At 47.3% G+C, this 22858-nt stretch overlaps 2 protein-coding genes across 3 annotated transcripts in view; both read right to left on the bottom strand.

The window, feature by feature from the left end:
* The window catches only part of LOC141121724 (uncharacterized), a 197573-nt gene that overhangs the window by 13271 nt on the left and 161444 nt on the right, over nucleotides 1–22858 (bottom strand).
* Nucleotides 14898–19610, bottom strand: LOC141121694 (uncharacterized). Of its 2 annotated transcripts, none has more exons than XM_073611402.1 (7): nucleotides 19482–19610; nucleotides 18273–18400; nucleotides 18063–18186; nucleotides 17849–17946; nucleotides 17533–17760; nucleotides 17277–17418; nucleotides 14898–16109 (listed from the first exon to the last, which is right to left on the bottom strand). In XM_073611402.1, the coding sequence occupies exons 3-7, from the start codon at nucleotides 18145–18147 to the stop codon at nucleotides 15454–15456; spliced, it is 1209 nt and encodes a 402-aa protein (XP_073467503.1). In that variant the 5' UTR covers nucleotides 18148–18186; nucleotides 18273–18400; nucleotides 19482–19610; the 3' UTR covers nucleotides 14898–15453. The 2 variants fall into 2 exon arrangements, with proteins under 2 accessions (XP_073467503.1, XP_073467502.1); XM_073611401.1 differs by having other exon boundaries at nucleotides 14898–16112.

The raw sequence follows: 22858 nt of genomic DNA on the forward strand, positions 1-22858 counted from the left end.
CTCGGCTATGTGTAGCTCCGCTCCGCCGAGTCCCTGCAGTCTCAGCGCCGTATTTGAATTTCCACACGGCTGTGTATGTCGGCGCCGATCGCGGCAATTGCCGCGATCGCTCCGATCACACACAACTGGGGGGGGATCGGCCTATAACACGCACCCACGATTTTCCCCTGATTTTCAGGGGAAAAAAGTGCGTGTTATATGCCGATAAATACGGTAAATAACCCAGTATTCAATCATTCCTGACAGGGGCGTCTGGGGGGGGGGGGGCGGGGAGAGAAGAAGGTGGGAGGGGGGGAGGAAGGGGAGGGAAGATGAAGGAAGAGGGGGGGGGGGAAAGGGAGAAAGAAGGAAGGGGTTGAAGAGAAACGGGTATAAGAAGAATAGGCTTGAGATGCAGGATGTCCTCTCCTATGTTTCGTGTCTTACTTATGGGGTAGGGGGTTCGGGGTCCCCAGAAGCATCCATCCAGGACGACCAGATTTTGTCAAACTTCCCTGGACATTGCCTGCTTTCGTACGTCAGCCTATAGAGGGGAAGTACCTTGTTTACCGACCTTATCCACGAGGCCAGAGTAGGAGGCTCCTCCAGTTTCCATCGCAGTAGAATTTCCCGCCTAGCGTAGTACAATGCGAAGGTTAGACACAGTTTATCATACCTGTCGCCCTCAACATCCTCCAGATGACTGAGCAGTAGAATTTGGGGGTCAACCGGCAAGTCTGAACCTATGACATTGCCCAGTGTAGAGGCCACTGCTGACCAAAAGGGTCTTAGTTTGGAGCATGACCAGACCATATGCCAGAAAGTACCCACCTCCTGCCTGCATCTCTGACAGTTGGGATCTCTTTGGTGGTATATGCGCGCCAGTCTCTGTGGGGTAAAATATGCTCTGTGTAGGAACTTAAACTGTATGAACCTATCCCTTGCAGCGATCATAGAAGGAATGTAGGAGACTAAACACTCCCTCCACTCCTCTTCGTCTAAAGAGGGAATGTCAATCTTCCACCTCTCCCAGGTTTTGGTCAGCTTTGCATCATATTCCACCGTAAGGTACAAATATATTGTTGAGAGAGGCTTCCCCATCACGCTGGAGGTCAGGAGCCTTTCAATGGAGTCCGGTTCCAGAGTGAGGGGGGCAGGGAACTGAGCCTCAAAGGGGCGTCTGGGGGGGGGGGGGGGGCGGGGAGAGAAGAAGGTGGGAGGGGGGGAGGAAGGGGAGGGAAGATGAAGGAAGAGGGGGGGGGGAAAGGGAGAAAGAAGGAAGGGGTTGAAGAGAAACGGGTATAAGAAGAATAGGCTTGAGATGCAGGATGTCCTCTCCTATGTTTCGTGTCTTACTTATGGGGTAGGGGGTTCGGGGTCCCCAGAAGCATCCATCCAGGACGACCAGATTTTGTCAAACTTCCCTGGACATTGCCTGCTTTCGTACGTCAGCCTATAGAGGGGAAGTACCTTGTTTACCGACCTTATCCACGAGGCCAGAGTAGGAGGCTCCTCCAGTTTCCATCGCAGTAGAATTTCCCGCCTAGCGTAGTACAATGCGAAGGTGAGACACAGTTTATCATACCTGTCGCCCTCAACATCCTCCAGATGACTGAGCAGTAGAATTTGGGGGTCAACCGGCAAGTCTGAACCTATGACATTGCCCAGTGTAGAGGCCACTGCTGACCAAAAGGGTCTTAGTTTGGAGCATGACCAGACCATATGCCAGAAAGTACCCACCTCCTGCCTGCATCTCTGACAGTTGGGATCTCTTTGGTGGTATATGCGCGCCAGTCTCTGTGGGGTAAAATATGCTCTGTGTAGGAACTTAAACTGTATGAACCTATCCCTTGCAGCGATCATAGAAGGAATGTAGGAGACTAAACACTCCCTCCACTCCTCTTCGTCTAAAGAGGGAATGTCAATCTTCCACCTCTCCCAGGTTTTGGTCAGCTTTGCATCATATTCCACCGTAAGGTACAAATATATTGTTGAGAGAGGCTTCCCCATCACGCTGGAGGTCAGGAGCCTTTCAATGGAGTCCGGTTCCAGAGTGACGGGGGCAGGGAACTGAGCCTCAAAGGCGTGCTTCAGCTGCCAATATCTAAATTGGAAGGAGGATGGGATAGCAAAGGATTGCCTCAGGGCTTGGAAAGTCATCAGCCTGCCATCTTTAACTATATGTTTTAATGTGAGGATTCCCTTTTTTGCCCAAAGAGAGGGGTCCGGTATAGTGTAAAAGTGGGAGAGTAGAGGGTTACCCCATAGGGGCATGTGGGGTGAAATGTGGTTGGGTTTCCTATAGATTTTCCTAGCCTCCTGCCATACCCTCACAGTGGTCCGCATTGAAGTCGTCATAGACAAACTGGCCCTAAGACCGCGAAACGGGAGATTGCTAAGGGCAGCAAAGGAACCCATGATGGCTGCCTCCAGAGTGACCGCCGGATTCTGCGCGGGCTGGGAGAACCACCACCTAATTGTGACCAAAACAGCTGCCCAGTAATAGATTTGAAAATTCGGCAGTCCCAGACCCCCCCCGAAAGCGGGAGGTATAAGATCTGCCTGGCCACCCTGGGTGGCCTCCCAGCCCAAACAAAGTGTATCAGCAGACTCTCCAGCCTACGAAAGAAAATCTTAGGGATGGGTATGGGTGTGTTGCGGAAAAAATATAGATATTTCGGGAGGAAAATCATTTTTAATAAATTTACTCTGCCTACCGGGGTCAGTGGAAGGGGACGCCATGCAGTACACCTAGCCGTGAGTTGTGCCATGAGTGGACGCAAATTGTTATCTATGTAATCTTGGACTTTACCGCTAATTTTTATCCCCAGATATTTGAAGTCATCTACCCATTTAAGCTGGGGGTGAGGTGTTCTAGGGGTCGAGGGATGGAGTGGGAAAAGAACCGACTTATCCCAATTAATACGACTCCCCGAGAACCCACCAAATCGGTTAATCAGTTTGAGTGCAGTCTGCAACGAGGACGACGCATCCGCTAAATAAAGCAGAGCGTCGTCCGCGTACAGCGACAACTTCTCCTCAATATGGGACCCACCTGGAGTCCCCTCACCCCAGGGTCAGCCCTCAGTAGTATAGCCAGGGGCTCCATCGCCAGAGCAAATAGACCCGGGGAGAGGGGACATCCCTGTCGTGTACCCCGAAACAATTGGAACCCTCCCGAGAGGCTTCCGTTAGTACGTATTCTTGCTGAGGGGCAATGATAGACATTTTGTGAAACCCGGGCCAAACCCGAATCGCGAGAGCACCTCCCATAAGTAGCCCCACTCGTTGGAGTCGAAAGCCTTCTCCGCGTCGAGTGAGGCCACCATTCCATTAGTCGCCTCGTCCGCCCTATCTATGTGGGTATGGAGACGCCTAATATTAATGTCCGTACCTCTCCCGGGCATGAAGCCCGTTTGATCCCTGTGGATGAGAGCAGTAATTACCAGGTTAAGCCTATTGGCCAGTACTTTAGCCAATACTTTTGCATCCACATTCAGAAGGGATATAGGGCGGTACGAGGAGCACAACGTGGGGTCCTTCCCTGGCTTGGGGATCACCACTATGATCGCTTCGCTCATGGTGTCTGGGAGTTTTCCGAGGTGCGTCGATGCAGAGAAGAGGGCCTGAAGCTTATCGACTAGCTCCACAGCATATTGTTTATAAAACTCCACAGGGACACCATCGGGTCCCGGAGTTTTCCCTGTCTGCATTGATTTAAGGGCCTGTAATATCTCTAAGGACGTGATTGGGGCATCAAGCTTGTCACGATATGTTACAGTGAGGGTTGGGATATCAATGTCATCTAGGTATGCTACCAGATCCTCCCCTCTATAGTCCACCCTGGACCCATAGAGGGATTCGTAGTACTCCGCGAAACAGCGGTTGATTCCTTCCGGGGTATGAATCAACTGTCCCGAGGGGTCCCTAATATGTGAGATGCTCATTCCGCCTGCCCGTTCCTTGGAAAGCCAGGCCAACAAGCAACCCGATCGCTCTCCCTGCTCAAAAATCCGTTGGGATTGAGCCAGCATTTTCTTCTGGGTAAGAGAGGTACAGAGACGAACCACCTCTTTCGTCATAAGTTGTAGATGCGAATAGTGCGCAGGGTCTCGGGTACAAACAAAAAGAGCCTCTGCGCTACTCGCCTCCCTTTCAGCCTTAATCAAGTCTGCCCTACGCTCCCGTCGGACTCTGGCAATGATGGTCTGGTAATGTCCCCTCGTCGTGGCTTTAAAGGCATCCCACACAACCACGGGGTCAGCCGAGCCCTCGTTTACAGCCCAAAAATCTAGCATTTCCGTTCTAAATTGGGAGTCTACTGCAGTGTCTGAAATCCAAAATCTGGAGAGCCTCCATATCCTTTCTACTGAGCCAAGGGAAAGGTCCAATGACAACAACAAGGGTGCGTGGTCGGAAATTCCCCTAGGCAATATTTGTATATCTGTGACCCGTGGAAGGACTTGAGCCCCTGCGAAGACCAAGTCTATGTGGGAGAACGTTCTATGAGAGGCTGAGTGGCATGTGTATGCCCTGGTCTGGGGGTGACGCCACCTCCAGACATCAGTCAGACCAAAGGTATCAGCCCACTCAGCCAACCCAGGGCAGTGATGTCCCGCAGGAGTCAGTCTATCCAAGTCCAGGTTAGGGACCAGATTAAAATCACCCAATATAACATTATTGTCCAATGCGAAGTCGGCTATCCTGCTAGCGATCTGATTGAGCACCAGCAAGGAGGCCGGAGGAGGCAGATATAAGCCCACAATGGTCCACGTTAGAGTGTATATTTTAGCATGAATAATTACATACCGACCATCAGGGTCCAGGGCCAAATCCAAGAGCCGGAATGGAAGTGACTTCAATACCAGTATAGTAACACCTCTAGAAAATGAGGAGTGTGTGGAGTGGTAGTGGTGTCCCACCCATGGTTTTTTAAGGGCCAGAACCCTGCATCCCGTTAGGTGTGTCTCCTGGAGTACACATATATGTGGGTTATAGGTTTTAATGAATTGGAACACCAGGGAGCGCTTGACCGGAGAGTTCAGTCCCCTGGTGTTCCAGGAGATGATGTTAAGGGAGGACATGACCACTGGGAATATGGAGAGTATTAGGATCAATAGAATTCACGGCTCTCGGACCGGACCCCGTCCCTCGAAGCGGATACCTCTGTAAACAGTGCAATGCTGATGAGTCAATTTTTTTTTTTTGTACAAATATCAAACAAAAACAAAACCAAATTAACAACAGGTAACGAATACCAAAATTTAAAGTGGATGAATTTAGCCCCATTAGGGGAACTTACCCCACCCCCCCACCCCACCCAACCTCCCAGAACTGAGGCAGGTTTCGATCCCTAACTTATACAGCTCGCCGGCTGCAACAGGGGGTCCGTGGAAGAGGCAACTCACCCCCCCGAGACTTCACACGGGGGGGAAAGTAGTAGTTCAAGCGTCTTATGTATGTGAAAACTCCGCTTGTGATACAGCAGGCTGTGGGGGCTTAAAAATTCAAACAAAGGGAAATAGCCATAATGCGACCCCACAGTAAATTCGATCCATCTTTTGGGTGGAGATACCGAACCAGAAGTCCAGCTTTCCTCAAGGAAACAAGCATATGTAGAAGAAGATTTATACTTCAACGATCTCCTGACCAAGTTCTTTGGCAGGGGCACTATCTTAGAATTTCCCTGGTAGGGATCATCCCCCCACCAGGCCGTACACACCATGGAATGAACTGGGCATAACTTATGCAACATAATAAGTCATCCATGTGGAAGTTCGTGTGATAACGGAGACCTGAGCCCAGGTTATGGTGAGTAAACAACAAGAGGGGGCCACACAGCGTATACCAGGTGGATCATCAGCGAATTCGTGGTAGCGAGTCCAGCCAGGCAGAAGCCTCTCTCGGGTTGGTAAAGAAGCGGGTTGTCTCGCCGTCTTGGACTCTCAGACGGGCAGGGAAGAGCACACTGTAGCGAATGCTGCGTGATCGTAGAGCCGCTTTGACTTGGTCAAAAGATTTCCTGAGCTTCTGGGTCTCCACAGAATAGTCGGGGAAGATCATCAACTTCGTATTCTGGAATCTAAGTTCCCCTACGTTTCTAGATGCACGGAGGACTTCGTCTCTGTCTCTGAAATTAAGGAGACGGAGGATGAAGGTACGAGGGGGGGATCCAGGAGGCCCCGGCTTAGGCGGTATGCGGTGAGCCCTCTCCACCGCGAAGTAAGGTGACCAGCGGGCCTCGGGTAAGAGATCACGAAGCAGACCCTCTATAAAGGAGGTAGGGTCACCTCCCTCCGGTAATCCGACAATGCGAAGATTATTACGCCGGTTTCTGTTCTCCGCATCCTCGGCTCTGTATTCAAGGGCCTTCACTTTGGTTTGAAGCGTACGGAGTGATGCTCCATGTTCCCCAATGGTATCTTCAGTGGTACTCAGTCTCTGCTCCGCCTCAGTGACTCGTGATCGGATTTTATCAATATCTTGGCGAATTAGACCCATATCCAGCTGGACTGCTTCGATCTTTGTTGTTAGCGTGGATTGACAAGTAGCTATGGCCGCCATAACATCCGCCAGCCAGGGGGGCCGAGAGTCATCCGACTCCATAGTAATTGTCTGTGGAGCCCTTTGGGTGCTACGTGTATGGAGGGCCTCTGGGGGGGGGACAGCTGAGCGTCGGAGGGGAGTCCGGTTGTGGTGGGAAGGTTAACTTTTTACCCCCTTTGTTATACTTTGCGCTGGAGTTCCTGCGCCTCATTCAGATAACAGTGGCCCAGATCTGGGCGATTATCAACAGCTGGGTGCGGGAACCTGTCCGCAGAGTGAGGGGTGTTCAGGCAGTAAATAGGGCAAAGTGAGTGTCCCCTTCAATAGTACTCCCCCTCACCTGCAAATGTATGATGGAGGAGCAGACTAGTTCAGGCCCACACTGAGCCACAAGGATTTTCAGCCCATCCACCTCTCCACACAGCCTGGGTGGGAAGGATGTGGGCGCTCTATGGTCTCCTCCTGCTATCAGGCAGTCCTCCTCAGCTGACCCAGGGTCTCCTCAAATAGGCCACACTGACAGGCCGGAGCTCCAGGAGAGGCCGCGGCCGCGGCCTAGTACAACGTGGGGAAAGGGAGAGGCAGCAGGGCCTAATCACTGGGTTTCTGCCTTGTAGAAGCAGCTCACCCCCTTCCGTCCGGAGTCTGCGGCGTCCGATGAAGCCCGGGAGCGTGTCCGACCGCGATAGAGGCCCCCGGTCCGCCGCGCGGGCCGGCAGGAAAGTCTGCGGCTTCGGCCTAGTAACCCGCGGTAGGCCGGGAGCCGATCTCAGGCCAGGAGGCGAAAAATTCCCTCACTCTCCGGTAGATAGGGATTCCCCGGGTCCCCCCCAGCTAGCAGGGATACAATAGCTGCAGTATATAGGACGATGGATCCGGATTTAACAGACGGAGAGGCGGAGCTCACAAAAGGACCGACCGCTCACGGCGCCATCTTGGCCACGCCCCCCACCCCTACCCATTTACCTAGGGAAAAAGTGTCAATAATAAAAACACTGCACAAGTTTTTGAAGTAATTTATTAGACAGCTCCGGGGGGGGGGTGTCTTCTTCCGGCTTTGGGGGTCTTCTTCCGACTTCGTGGGTCCCTCCGGTTCCTCTTCTCCCGGCGTCCGGTTGGTTCTTCTCCGCTCTCTCTGGCCTCTTCTCCCGGTGTTCCAGTTCTTCTGCCAGCTCCTCCGCTGTCTTCATGCTGCTCTTTTGCCAGCGGAGGCCTGGACTTCTGGGCTTCTGGGCTTCTTCTCTTCTTCCCATGTTGACACGACGGTCTCTCAGGCTGGACTGCTCTCTGAGCGCTCCGATGTAACTTATATATATATATTATGCCGTCAGAGTCCCTGGGCATGCCAACATCACCCGGTGACCACGCCCCTTAAAACGTCACAGTCCCAGCATGCCCAGAGACTGTGACGGCATAAGGGGGCGGGGTTTCCGCCTATATAAGTCACATCGGAGCGCTCAGAGAGCATTCCAGCCTGAGAGACCATCGTGTCAACATGAGAAGAAGAGAAGAAGCCCAGAAGTCTGGGCCTCCGCTGGCAAAAGAGCAGCATGAAGACAGCGGAGGAGCCGGCAAAAGAAGTGGAACACCGGGAGAAGAGGCCAGAGAGAGCGGAGAAGAACCAACCGGACGCCGGGAGAAGAGGAACCGGAGGGACCCCCGAAGTCGGAAGAAGACCCCCGAAGCTGGAGGAAGACCCCCCCGGAGCTGTCTAATAAATTACTTCAAAAACTTGTGTAGTGTGTTTTTATTATTGACACTTTTTCCCTAGGTAAATGGGTAGGGGTACCATGTATCCCATACTCATTCACATAGGGTGGGGGCCGGGATCTGGGGGCCCTCTTATTAAAGGGGGCTCCCGGATTCCGATAAGCCCCCCACCCGCAGACCCCGACAACCAACGGCCAGGGTTGTCGATTGTCGGGAAGAGGCCCTTGTCCTCATCAACATGGGGACAAGGTGCTTTGTGGTGGGGGGGCCCGCAGGGCCCCCCTCCCCCAAAGCACCCACCCCCCCATGTTGAGGGCATGCGGCCTGGTACGGTTCAGGAGGAGGGGGCGCTCGCTCGTCCCCACCCCTTTCCTGACTGGCCGGGCTGCGTGCTCGGATCGGGGTCTGGTATGGATTCTAGGGGGACCCCACGCCGTTTTTTCGGCGTAGGGGGTTCCCTTTAAAATGCATACCAGACTTAAGGGCCTGGTATGTCCCTTGACGGGGCTCGCAAGGTGTCAATCTGGCCGATAAAAGCGACGAGATTCACTTCCTTTTCTAGTCCCGGCGTACCCGAGTCACGTTCAAAATGAACGGACTTGTCCGTGTGTGGGCAAGTCCGTTCATTCTGAAAGTCCGCCGTAACTCCAGCGAAAGTCCGTCGGAAAGACCGTCAGACCAAGTCTGCTGGAAAGTCTGATCGTGTGTACGGGGCATTATTAACATCAACATTTATGTTTCTCATTTGTTCATTGACAGACAGCGCTCCATTATTCAGAACCATAGGGTTATATTGCCCCCTACAGGAGTAGGAATCTAGGCAGAAAATGAGGGGCCTTCATAGATGCCCCCTGTGAGGGGCCTTCCTAGATGCCCCCTGTGAGGGGCCTTAGTGGATGCCCCCTGTGAGAGCCTTAGTGGATGCCCCCTGTGAGGGTCCACAGCCAGTGCCCCCTGTGCGGGGCATCCATAGGCACCCCCTGTGCGGGGTCTCAGCCAGTGCCCCCTGTGAGGGGGTTCAGTGGTACCCCCTGTGCAGGGTTTCCATAGGCGCCCCTTGTGTGGGGTCTCAGCCAGGGCCCCAAGAATTTGCTGGTTGTCTCCCTTATTACATCTGTGTGGGAAACTTTAAAGATGGAGGATGCCGCTGTGGCTGCGGCAGAGGTGCTGGTCTCCTTGGCACCCATAAACTGTCTCACATGGCAAAAGTCTATCCTATTTTTAAATATTTGTTCGTAAAGACTGGGAGTGTCCAAAACCTCCCTTTGTGGTTCCAAAGATGCTTTGCTGTGAGGTACCCCTTTGTGAGGCCACTCCTTAAAGAGTGGACTGTTCCACCAGTAATGGATCCCCCTGTCTCTAGGTTGTGCAAGGCGACCATGATTCTGGTAGAGGAGTCCCCGGATTTTAAGGATCCGGCTGACCTGGAGGGGAAGCAGATTCCCTCTGCTTTCACTGAGTTGGTGGACCAGTTGGTCTGGGGGCGGCAGTTTGTATGCGATGCCTCTTGGACACAGTTCCCTTGGTTGCTAAGCTCACTGTTTCTGCAGTGGTGCTTAGACATGTATTGGGGCTTAAGTGTTGGTCTGCGGACTGGGCTTCTAAAAAAGCTCTGACTGGGTTACCATTTCAAGGCAATGGTAATGGTAATGGTATCAGATTCGGCTGAGCCAGAAAACTGGGGGCCCCTGGTCTGGTGGCTTCACTCTCCGGGATTTCGGCAGGGCACATCCTTTCTCCCCTTGTATTGGACAATGGTCACCACCAATGCCAGTCTGTTCGGGTGGGGAGGTGTCCTGGGACTGGTTTATGCTCAGGGTCGTTGGATGCTGGAGGAATCTGGACTGCCAATCGATATCCTTGGACTTTGAGCGATCAGACTTTGTATGGATCATGGAGGTCGACTTTGGGGCCTCTGGGTACAGATCCAGTCGGACAAGATCAGGGCAAAACGAAGAGTGTGTTGGCAGCCGTGACAGTAGCCACCATCCTCCGGTGGGCAGAATGCCTTGTTCTGGCCCTCTCCACCGTATGCATTCTAGGAGTGGAAAAATGGCAAAAAGGGCAGGCGGTTGCTCAGTTGGCTAGTGTTGGTCCAGGGAGTGGTCCCTTCACCAGGACATGTTTCATCAGATATGTCTCCGATGGGGCACTCCCGAGGTAGACCTATTGGCGTCCCAGCTTAAGGGAACGGTACTGAGGTTTTTGGCAAGGTCACGTGCTCCTCTGGTGGACACTGCAGTCTAGGAAACCCTAAATTTCAGTAAAAAGCAACTAAAGTTAATTTTAGGGGGCACAAAAACACAATAAATTACCCAATTTTTCAGTAATATAAAAGATGAAGTCGCACCGAGTAAATTGATACCCAACATGTCAAACCTTAAATTTGTGTGTGCCTGTGAAATGGTGACAACCTTCCGTATCCTATATTTTCTGTAGGCGATACTTTAAAAGCCCCCTATAGGTCATCAGTTTAGTGTTACAGAGGAGGTCTGGTGATATAATTATCGCTCTCATTCCGCGGTGCATGGCGATATGTAACATGTGTACCGCAAGCAACGTTTTCAGGTGTAGGCGCCTCAATGTGTGAGTTTATGTATGTACATGCGTATATGTGGGGGCGGGGCCTCAGATTTTTTTTGGGGAGCGGGGGTTTATGTGCCTGGGTTTAAATTTGATTTTGTACAACTTAAAAAAAAAACAGGGTGCCTTGAGGTTTCTTCAGGGACACCTTGGCAAAATGTTTAAAAATTGCTCCAAAATTGTATACAAGCCGGAGGGTGGATGAAGCCTTTTTTTTTTCAAAGCCACAAGTTTTCATTGTACACCATTACAACCTTCTAGCTGCCAACCTCCTAACGACCAATGACATCATTGTTAAGAAGGATGTCAGTTGCCTGAATATCATCCTTGTGTGTGACCCTCCCCCGCCCCTCTCCATCAGCTTTGGGGTCTCATTAGCTAAGTGATAGAGAAAAACTGAGGGAGAAGAGAAACATTGGAATACTAGTCAGTTACAGTTTGCAAAAGTGTATTTGCTTTGGAAGAATAAATCACTTATAATGTTGGGTGTCCTACGTGTGTGGATGTTGTTGCAACATGTAGAACTATCAGAATAGTGCCTCAAGACTGTCCATAATGTTGGAGGGTGCCTTGACTGAAAAAAAAAGAAATAAAACAGTTGAGATGAAATTCAACGTTATGTCCCAATGGAGTCAAAGTACGTATTTCGTGTATCCATCTCGACTCTGATTAGCTAATTTTGATCACCGTATTGTCTCCTCTCCAGTGGGGTTTGTATTTTTCAATGCCACATACCAATAGGGATGAGGGATCTTTATTGTGGAATTCTGCATAATGTCTTGACAGGCTGTGCTTTACAAAGCCCTTTTTTATATTTTGGACGTGTTCCCTCAGTCTTTTCCAGAGTTCCCTTTTTATTCTACCAATATATTGGATCCAGCATGGGCATTCTAATAAGAAAACCACTCCCTCAGTCCGACATGATATGAAGTCCTCTATTAGATATTCTTTTGTCGTTACAGTAGAGATAAAACTGGATTTCTTTTTCTTGCTTTCTTTGGTGTTATTACAAGTGTAACACTTTTTGCCGGGGTAATAATCTTTCCCTTCAAAGAAGGGGAGGTTCTTCCTGGTGGGAGGATCAAGCACATTTTTTGCTAAACGTTCTCTGAGGGTTGGAGCCCTCCGGTAAATAAATCTGGGCTTCTCTGGGAGAATAGTACCGAGATGGCGGTCTGCTTTGATGATATTCCGATATTTTCTAACAATTCTTTTGATTTGTTTATGTTGGGTATTGAAGTCCATGAAAAGTGATAGAGTGTTATTATTTTCTGTATTTTTCAGCTTTTTTGTCCTGCATCAGCTTCCCTCTATGCAACGCCGCCACATCTCTTATTCTTTCATCTATAACTTCCGGACAGTAACCATTTTGCACAAATCACTCTCCAATTAATTCCGCCTGTTTAAAAAACGTTTCTTTTGTTGTACAGTTTCGTCTTATTCTAATTAATTGACACTTTGGTATATTATCTAACCATGGTGCATAATGGCAGCTATCCAAAGGCAAATAACTATTTCTGTCCACGGGTTTGTCTGAGTAGTAAGTTTTCTCTCTTCTTTCTTAATCAATAGGTCCAGGAAGTGGATCTCCTCATCACTTATCTCCCAGGTCAGCTTTATATTTTTATCATTATTATTAAGGTCAAACAAGAAGTCAATAAGACTTTCTTTGTCTCCACTCCAAACAGCAATGATATTGTCTATATAACGTTTGAATAGTAATAGCTGTGGTGGGAATTTTTTATATAGTGCCTCTTCTTTCCATTCCAACATATACAGGTTGGCTACACTCGACGCGCATTTTGCGCCCATTGCAATGCCACATATCTGTTTAAAAAAAGATTTCTCATACCAAAAATAATTAGAAACTAGACTAAACCTCAGACAATCCAAAATAAACCTCAGTTGTGCACATTTTAAGTCACTAAGGCCTCTTAAAGCCCACTTCATTGCTTGGATAGCCTCTTCATGGTTAATAATCGTATAGAGTGACGTGACGTCAGCTGTTGCCATATAGATAGGCTCTTCGGTCAAAGTAACATCATTCAATAATTGAATAAGATGCTTGGTGTCCCTGAGGTAGGATCTGTTTTTTTTCACCAGTGGCTGTAAAAACCAGTCAATGTATTCTCCAATCCTCGCGCCAACAGATTATACCCCATTAACGATGGGTCTACCAGGAGCTTTATTTTTATCCTTATGGATCTTTGGTAGTGTATAGATTACAGGTATTCTGCACGTATTCGATTGGAGATATTTTTCTTCTTTTTTGTTTAATAGACCTTTTTTGGGATCCTTTCTGTATCACTCTCGCCAGTTCTTTCCTGTATCTTATTGTAGGGTTACTGGGCAACTTCTGATAGGTATCTTCATCACTCAATTGCCTATTCAGTTCCTCTTTATAGGCATCCTTAGATTGGATGACTATGACCCCTCCCTTGTCCGCCTGCCTTATCACAATCTCTTTTCTAGCTTCCAATTTTTTTATCCCACTTTTTATGTCTCCTGGATCATGGACCTTCTTTATTTTCAAGTCCTCGAGGTCCTGGCTTATTATTTATACACTCCAGTTAGCGCCACCTATTTCTTTTATTTTATTGCCTTTTCTTTGTGTGGGAACACTTTCTTTATATGTTTGGTGGCTTCTCTCATCCTTAATTTTATTTCTGCTTTTTTTAGTACACTTTGGTTTTGCGCATTTTCATTCATTTTGATTTTTGTTATTTTGAATCTTTGTTCGGTATTTTCGTTGTTTCTAGGTTTTCGTTTTTTTCAGATTTTCGTTCTGTTTAGAATCTTTGTTTGGTATTTTCGTTGTTTCTAGTTTTCATTCTTTCGTATTTTCGTTGTTTCTAATTTCATTATTTAGTATTCGTTATTTTGCATATTCGTTCTTTTCGATAATTTGTTGTTTTGTCGAATTTGTAGTAAAACTTTCGTTCATTCGTATGTTTACAAATTAACGAATATATACGAATAACAAATTTGTAATGAAACTAATTGCACATGTCTAAAAATCATCACATAGGGGACTTTGTCCTCTATGTCAGTGTTTCTCAACGCTTTATTAGTCAAGGTACTCTCCAAAATTATGAACAGTCTTGGGGAGTCCTCCAAAATTATAGACGATCTTGAGGTGCCCTTCAAAATTATGGACAATCTTGAGGCACCCTTCAAAATTATGGACAGTTTTGAGGCACCCTCCAAAATTATGGACAGTCTTGAGATACCCTCCAAATTTATAGACAGTCTTGAGGTACCCTCCAAAATTATGGAAATCTTGAGGCGCCCTCCAAAATTATGGGTAATCTTGAGGCACCCTCCAAGCTTATGGACAATCTTATGGCACCCTCCAAAGTTATGGACAGTTTTTAGGCACCCTCCAAAATTATGGACAGTCTTGAGATACCCTCCAAATTTATGGATAGCCTTGAGGCACCCTCCAAAATTATGGACAGTCTTGAGGCACCCTTTAAAATTAAGGACAGTCTTGAAGCACCCCAGTCAAAAACATAAAAACTATTCTAATAGTTCTACATAATGAAACAACATCAACACATGTAGGACACCCAATGTTAGAAGTAATTTATTCTTCCACAGCAAATACACTTTTTCCAACTGGTACTGACTAGTATTCCAGTGTTTATCTTCTCCCTCAGTGTTTCTCTTCACTCAGCTAATGAGACCCCAAAGCTTATGGAGATGGACAGGGGAGGGTCACACAAGGATTGTATTCAAGCAACTGACATCTTCCTTATCAACTTATGATGTTATTAGGAGGTTGACAGCTGGAAGGTTGTAATGGTGCACAATGAAAACCTGTGGCTTTGTGTAACTAAAAGGCTTCATCCACCCTCTGGCTTGTATACAATTTTGGGGAAATTGTTAAGCATTTTGCCAAGGCACCCCTGAAGAAACCTCAAGGCACCCTGGTTGAAAAAGGCTGCTCTATGTGATGAAAAAAAAAACTTTTTCTCTTTAAATGTACAAAATTAAATTTAAACCCAAGCACATAACACCCGCCCCCACATATACAGTGTTTTATTTCTAGCACAAAAAAATAAAAACCCCAGAGGTGGTCAAATACCACCAAAAGAAAGCTTTATTTGTGGGAAAAAAGGACATCAATTTTATTTGGGTACAGTGTTACATGACCGCGCAATTGTCATTCAAAGTGTGAGAGCGGTGAAAATTGGCCTGGGCAGGAAGGGGGTGAAAGTGCCCGGCATTGAAGGTGTTAAACATATGGGCAAAAAAAAACTTGCAAAGCCAGCTCTGGCATTTAAAGGGTTAAAGGAAACGTTCACCTTCAGGAACATGTTACATGTTGCTGTTCCTGCAGTGGCTCAGCGATCCGAGCCCTCTGTGTGACAGCTGTGCGGTGAGAAGTTCCCCTTTATGAAAAGAGCGCGGCCGTGCCATTCATTCACAGAGTTCTGTCCTTTGCCGATGTCAGCTTGTAGTTTTCAATGAACTCCCACACCGCTGCTGAGCTCTCTGGTAGATGAGGAAAAGGAGACTGTCATAAGGGACAAGGAGATTGGGACCCTGATTTAGTTTCTTGGACAAGTCGTTTTTTAAAAAAAAACATCCACACCCCTGAAACTGTTTCTTACATGATGAAGAACAAATCCCTCACTCAGGGCAGGAGTATGGCTTCTCCCCCATGTGAGATCTCTGATGTCTGTAAAGATTGGACTTCTGTGAAAAACATTTCCCGCACTCAGGACAGGAATGCGGCTTCTCCCTCGTGTGAGATCTCAGATGTATGTAAAGATAAGAACTCCGTGAAAAAAATTTCCCGCACTCAGGACAGGAATACGGCTTCTCCCCGGTGTGAGATCTCTGATGTGTGTAAAGATTGGACTTTGCTGAAAAACATTTCCCGCACTCAGGACAGAAATAAGGCTTCTCCCCGGTGTGAGATCTCTGATGTGTGTAAAGATTGGACTTCGCTGAAAAACATTTCCCGCACTCAGGACAGGAATAAGGCTTCTCCCCGGTGTGAAATCTCTGATGTGTGGAAAGACTGGATTTCGCTGTAAAACATTTCCCGCACTCAGGACAGGAAAACCTCTTATCTGTTGGAAGGACGGCACCGTCCCTCACAGTCTGAGGTTCCTCAGGATAAGAGGAATACGATGGACCATCTACACTGTGTGGTACCGGATGGACATTTGAGTTAGCCGGGTTTTCTCCTGGACTATACTGTGTGATGTCCTCATCTTCTACTTTACAGTCTGGAGACAAAGTGAGACAATCCTCTGAGGTTTTCTTCATCTCCCGTCCATCTACTAAAATAGAAATAAAAAGATTATTACTAGACATGAGCAGATTGATTCCCCTAAACCAGGACTCCGCCCACATCAGGCAGCTTTGTCTCTGAGGATATTACAATTCCCCCTTAAAGGTAACTAGTAAATGGGTCCTCTGATCTCCTACCAGTTCATTTCTTTATTCATGGACCTTAGTCAGAGAGTGAGGAAACAACGAGAACTGTCTTTTATAAGAGTGACAGTGATGAGGGGATTATAGGACGAGTGTCCCCACCCCCTCTATCACTCATTGCCATCTTCCCAACACAAGAAGTCCTGCACTTCCTTATTTAGTCCATGATTTAGTCATGAATAACAGCGGGGCTGAGCCCCACCAGAGGTCAGAGAGTGAGGATGGGGGGAGAACAACCAAGATGAAGACTGGACTGATCCTGAAGACCTCCATCATTGGATTATTGACTCCTCCCTCATTATCACTTTCTGTTTAAGGTTCCAAAGTTTGAGGATGTTATCACATTATTAGCAACATGTAAAAGTCTGTGCTCCAATCAAATCATCAGCTATAAAATGTTCAGCTGGTAGGAAATGGGTGCAAAAGAAGTCAGGACTACATAATGTACAACATGTTATATAGGATACAACAGTTAGAATTTTATAGTATCAGAATGATGTAATGTACAACATAGAGTATATAGTTCAGTAACCAGTGGAAGCTTAAATGTTTACTGAAGCCAAGTTGCAGAGATCCCTCACCGCTGCCTCCCATCTCCTGAGACTGCACTCAATGATTGGGTCTGAGACTATACAGACATATCCCTCCACGCGGCATAGCCAGCAAACAACAGAGTAGGTAACCCTGAAAGAACTGTTCTGTCAGACATCTTGCTAGACCCGGGTATGGGGCAGAAGACCCAAAACACATACCCCAGGTGCCTAGGTCTAGTAACACCTATGTTGAAAATGAACATTTTCCTGCCAGCTGAACCCCAGAATCTCCATAAATCCAGTCTAGATACATAAATTGTGTCTGCAGCACAAAGAAGGAAGATTATACAGGATGGAGAACACAGCTCAGGAAAGTGACCAGGGTATTACAGGCTGATATCACCCAGTCCTTGCCCTACTCTGGACCAATCAGTGAGCAGTATGGGTGGAGGAATGTATTTAGTGTCAATCACCCACCTGTGCTGATCTCTGTAGGAGTGTCCTCCTCTATAAATGTCCCTGTTATTTCATCCTCCTCCATAGACTGCTTATCATTCCTCACATACCTCTCTTCTTCTTCTGCTTTAACTTCAAATTCTATATCGATTGGATCTCCACTCTAAATCAAGAAAATGAGAGTGAATATCATCTGTAAGCTATATTATTGTGAAATCACATATAAAATCCACACATTGTCTCTGTAAGTGTGTTTTATATCCTCTGTCCCACCAACCTTGTAACAGTGAGGGATGGTGTGATCTTCCTGTGTAGAATCCCGGGAATACAGAGGACGGGGACATCTCTCTGGTGGGTTTCTGTAGCTGGATGACTCCACCATGATGTTCTGGTACAGAACTTTGTATTTTTTAAGATACTCTGACTCCTCCACCACCCCATCCTCATCATCCTCCTCTTTTATCTCTTCTTTAACCTCAACTTTAGAATCTCTCAGATTTCCACTCTGAATATAGAATAAAAATGACATCAATGGTACAATGCAGATAATGTACAGATCCTAATGATACTATCAGTGATTGTTCCTCATCTACCTGATGATGGTGAGGGATGGTGTGATCTTCCTGTGTGGAATCCCGGGAATACAGAGGACGGGGACATCTCTCTGGTGGGTTCCCATTACTGGATCCATCTGTAGGAAACACACACACTGACTGAATACATTGTTTCTATGTGTTTATCAGATGATGGGGGATCTAGGTGGACCCTCCGTACTGCTATCTCCTTTACAATAAAGTCTCCTCTTACCCGGTGATGTGAGGGGCGGCTGATTGTCCATCATGACGTCCTTGTAGAGATCCTTGTGTCCTTCTAAATACTCCCACTCCTCCATGGAGAAATAGACAGTGACATCCTGACACCTTATAGGAACCTGACACACACAATGATAAAGTCACCATCCAGACACATCCCTTGTCTGTTACTGAATAATGTCCCAGAATTCCCTGCACCGCTCACCTCTTCTCCATGATCTCTCTGGTGACTTCTAGAATCTTCTTTTTATTTCTCTATTCTATCAGGGAGGGAGGTGGAGGCAATGTGATGGTCATATGATCTCCAGATTTCACAGGAGGAAATATCTAGATCTGAACACAAATAGTAAAATCAAATAATATTCCCAGAATCCTCCTCACCTCATCATTCAGGTCTCCATTTTATTAAAGCCCCACTTCAGGCAAAGGTATAATTTACCCACACAGGACCCCCACTATGTAGGTTCAAAGCTTGCTGCAGGCATTCTTATGTCATTACATACAACGCAGGACCAACAGTCCCACTTTGCTAGTGAGGATGCCAAGGGTCCGCCCACATCCTAAGAGCATCAGAAAACAAAAACAGAAGAAGGGACATTGGGAGGAAGGGCTGTGAGGTCAGTGTGATGTCATAGGACATGAATCTGTGAAAGTAAGCTCTCATGTGATCAGGTGACGTGCGGAGGAACGGAGTGTAAATACCAGACAATTTTCTCCAGAGCTCCTAATGGTGGGGATGGATTTTGCTGAGTGCTGCTGCCAAGTTTCCACCCCCCAGGATCACTGCAGGTGTGGAGAAAAGCTGTGTAAGAGGATATGGAGGAGAGATGAGGAGGAGATCCAGGAATCAGGATAAAGGTCAGGACAAGCAACAGACGAGCGCATCCAAGAGATGAAGCCGGGGTCACTACACAGAAAATCAATCCAAGGAAACAACAGGCAGGACGAGGAATAGCAAGAAGGAGCTCAGAGACAAATGAGAATATTGCTCAGCCAATGGGAGATTATCTCAGCATGACTTACATAATGAAGGAGATGAGGGGGAGGGGAGGAAGTCACTTATGGTGACCATAGATACATGGAAATTCAGCTGGTTCAGCAGGGATCGGTCACATTTCCATCCATGTGTGGTCACTGCCGGATAAAAGTCACTCGATCAGCGGCTGCAGCCAATAGCTTCATCACTGATCTGTGTATTCTGAGAGCGGAGGAGCGCCCCCCATTGTCAGAATACAATAGTGCAGCGGGGAGGATTCCCCCATCCCCCTCCAATGTGTGGATGGGGGGATCACTTCAGTTTTTTCCTCTCATCCCGCTGGCTGAACGATAAAACTGAACCATGTATGGCCAGCTTTGGAAGCAAAATATATTAATCATCAACTGATCCCCCTGAAGGGGTTAATCTACATATTACCTCCTCTGCCGCCAGATCCAGCAGTGTCTTCTCTCTACGTCTTATGGAATGTCCTGTCTATCTGACATCACTTCCTGTCTGTATTCCATAGAGACTTCCTGTCTGGGTAGAGGTGAGATCACCACCTTGTGGAGCTCAGAGGAACTGCAGCCCCGAGAAACATCTCGTAGTGTGAACACGGCCTTGTGCTGTGTGTGTATGTACTGTATATCCTTCCCCTTTCTCTCCTCCCTGAGTGTGTATAAAGAGGCGGAGCTCTGAATGTGTATGAAGAGGCGGAGCTCTGAGTGTGTATGAAGAGGCGGAGCTCTGAGTGTGTATGAAGGGGCGGAGCTCTGAGTGTGTATGAAGAGGCGGAGCCCTGAGTGTGTATGAAGAGGCGGAGCCCTGAGTGTGTATGAAGAGGCGGAGCCCCTAAGTGTGTATGAAGAGGCGGAGCTCTGAGTGTGTATGAAGAGGCGGAGCCCTGAGTGTTCATCAAGAGGCGGAGCTCTGAGTGTGTATGAAGAGCGGAGCTCTGAGTGTGTATGAAGAGGCGGAGCTCTGAGTGTGTATGAAGAGGCGGAGCTCCGAGTGTGTATGAAGAGGCGGAGCTCTGAGTGTGTATGAAGAGGCGGAGCCCTGAGTGTGTATGAAGAGGCAGAACTATGAGTGTGCATGAAGAGGCGGACCTCTGAGTGTGCATGAAGAGGCGGAGCTCTGAGTGTGTATGAAGAGGCGGAGCTCTGAGTGTGTATGAAGAGGCGGAGCTCTGAGTGTGTATGAAGAGGCGGAGCTCTGAGTGTGTATAAAGAGGCGGAGCTCTGAGTGTGTATGAAGAGGCGGAGCTCTGAGTGTGTATGAAGAGGCGGAGCTCTGAGTGTGTATGAAGAGGCAGAGCTCTGAGTGTGTATGAAGAGGCGGAGCTCCTGCTAGAACAGCGGTCAGAGGAGGAGTCTAGGAGGGAGATGACAGAAAGCTCAGCAGACTCTCAGGAGTGAGCGAGGAGGATCCAGTTCCTTTGCCATCGGAGGTGAGGAGAGTGTGAAGGATGTTGGTGACTCTGGTAGATGAAAAGCTGGGAGTCATATTGCTCTGGTGAGTGGGGAAGCACTACTAAGGGGGCGCCCTCACCATCACGTGTGTAAGAGGTGGAAGAAGGCGTGGCTACACTACAGCTGGCACAGTTTGGCGCACCGAGAACTTTACACCTTATCAACTTTTCATTGATTGGTGGAATTTTTTTTTTTAGAAAAATACGTTGATTGAAGTAGATGCAAAGTGGAAGCAGCGGACTTGCAGAGAACACTATATTGAGCACAAAATATTGTATGATTACATGAATTTGCACAGATTCATAGTTTTTTGAAAAAAAAAGGAGAAAATATTTTGAGAATAAAGAAGTAGGTGTAAAGTGGAAGCAGTGGATCTGCAGGGAACAACATCTTGAGCACAAAGCACTTTATGTTGTATATGAATTTGCACATGGATCAGTTTACTTAATTTATTGATAAACACCATAAGATCAATGAAGTAGGTGTCAAAACGAAGGTAATGGACCCCCGGTTGGGAATGCTGCCCGATGTCCTTGGTGCCCTGCCACTGCACTGGTAACCGTTGGGCCTCAATTGGTAGGTATGCACTTTGATGTTGATTGGGGTCTTACCCTACCCCAACTTTATTGACGGATCAATTTTCTTATCACTCCCACTATAGATTATTACACGCATGCTCCTGATGAGTGGCGGATAAGCCACGAAACGCGTAGAGCTACTTGATGCCGTGTTTCTCATTCATTTATATCTTGATCTTCAAGCTTTATGCAATTTGTACCTCTACAGGTCCAAGTGAGGCCTTAGGTCCTGCAGGCATTAACCCGTATCTACGAATATATTTAATCCAATTTTGGTTGAACTGTGGAGTTTTATTATGGTTTTACTTATGGTTTTATATCATCACATGTACCATCTAATCTTTTTATTATCTTGTCCAAATGTTGTACCAATGATCGCATTTGAGATATGTATATCGTTATTTATGGTCATTTATCCTTGCCTCAGTGCCAACTTATCACCTTGATATTAATATTGACATCTATGACTGTTAACTATGTACACAAAATAAAATTCCCTTGTTCAGCTCAATTACCTATGTGCTACCAAGTGCTTAATTCAAAGTCCCACTTTCCCCATTACCTTCATTTTGACTCGTCAGGGATGGAAATACATGACCTTACCAGGTCATGATTTCACTCAAAGTCCCATAGGGATGGAAATACGCGACCTTACCAGGTCCTGGCCTCCTCAAAGTCCCTAGAATTCCTCTTCCCCCCTGAAGTAGGTGTAAAGTGGAAGCAGTAGATCTGCAGAGAATATTATTTGAGCCCCTAGCACTTTATATATGAATGTCTCCACATATTTTAGTGTATTTGTGATGATTTATGTGCACACACAATAGGACAGCGCTGTGACACATAATGCTCTTCTAGTTGATAAAGGGAATACTTACCTTTGTTACAGCAGCAGTCCGGTATAAGTTATTTTTGTAGGTATTTGAGTTGTTACACATAGCGCGGGTTTTATTCTATTTATATTGGTGACATAATTGCCCAAATCTGGGGATCAGGAGCCATTTCCACCCTTTACTCTCGGCTGGGGTTCTTTGTATCCATATAACAGATGTTCTACATGACTAAATCTGCAATCAATTTTACTGCAAAATCAAAGGGGCCAAAATGTCTCCCCCCCGAGCAGTAATATATTTCTATCCCCCTTGGTGGGAGTGGAGATGACCCATCTATAAGGATATACAGTACATACACACACAGCACAAGGCCGTGTTCACACTATGAGATGTTTCTTGGGGCTGCAGTTCCTCTGAGCTCCACAAGGTGGTGACCTCACGTCTACCCAGACAGGAAGACTCTATGGAAGACAGGAAATGATGTCAGGTACTCATAGGACATTCTATAGGAAGTAGAGAGGAGACATTGCTGGTGTTCCGTCAGATATGGGGACTTGTCAGAAATGGTAACGGAAGTGATGTTCCGTCATCGCCATCTTGCTACACCCCGCACTGCTCCATAGAAAGGATACACTGAGATGGGGGAAAGCGGACAACTTGTTACACCCACCGGAGTTTTGCATTTTACACGTATTTTTAACAGTAAAGTGAGTTTATATAGTGGAATACAGTACTTAGAACTCTGTATGAATGTTTAGATGTTGAATTTTAAAAGCATAGGTGTTCTGTGTCAGGGCTGGGCTCAGCCCTTCCTTCTCTGAGCTGGCCGCTTATCTGTCGGCTTATTGCCGCCTCCTATCTCCCCACAGTTACTCAGCTGTTGATGATATCCTGCTCGTCAGTCCTGCCTACTTAAGCCGTTCAGCCCAGTGAAT

This window comes from Aquarana catesbeiana, unplaced genomic scaffold (assembly GCF_042186555.1).
Source record: "Aquarana catesbeiana isolate 2022-GZ unplaced genomic scaffold, ASM4218655v1 unanchor228, whole genome shotgun sequence".
Classification (NCBI taxonomy): Eukaryota; Metazoa; Chordata; class Amphibia; order Anura; family Ranidae; genus Aquarana; species Aquarana catesbeiana.

Coding starts and splice junctions, on each gene's coding strand:
- LOC141121694 (XM_073611401.1), bottom strand. CDS start 18,147: ATGGAGGAGTGGGAGTATTTAGAAGGACACAAGGATCTCTACAAGGAC. Junction 17,947..18,062: donor GCCGCCCCTCACATCACCGG/GTAAGAGGAGAC, acceptor TGTTTCCTACAG/ATGGATCCAGTAATGGGAAC. Junction 17,419..17,532: donor CCATCCCTCACTGTTACAAG/GTTGGTGGGACA, acceptor TTCTTGATTTAG/AGTGGAGATCCAATCGATAT.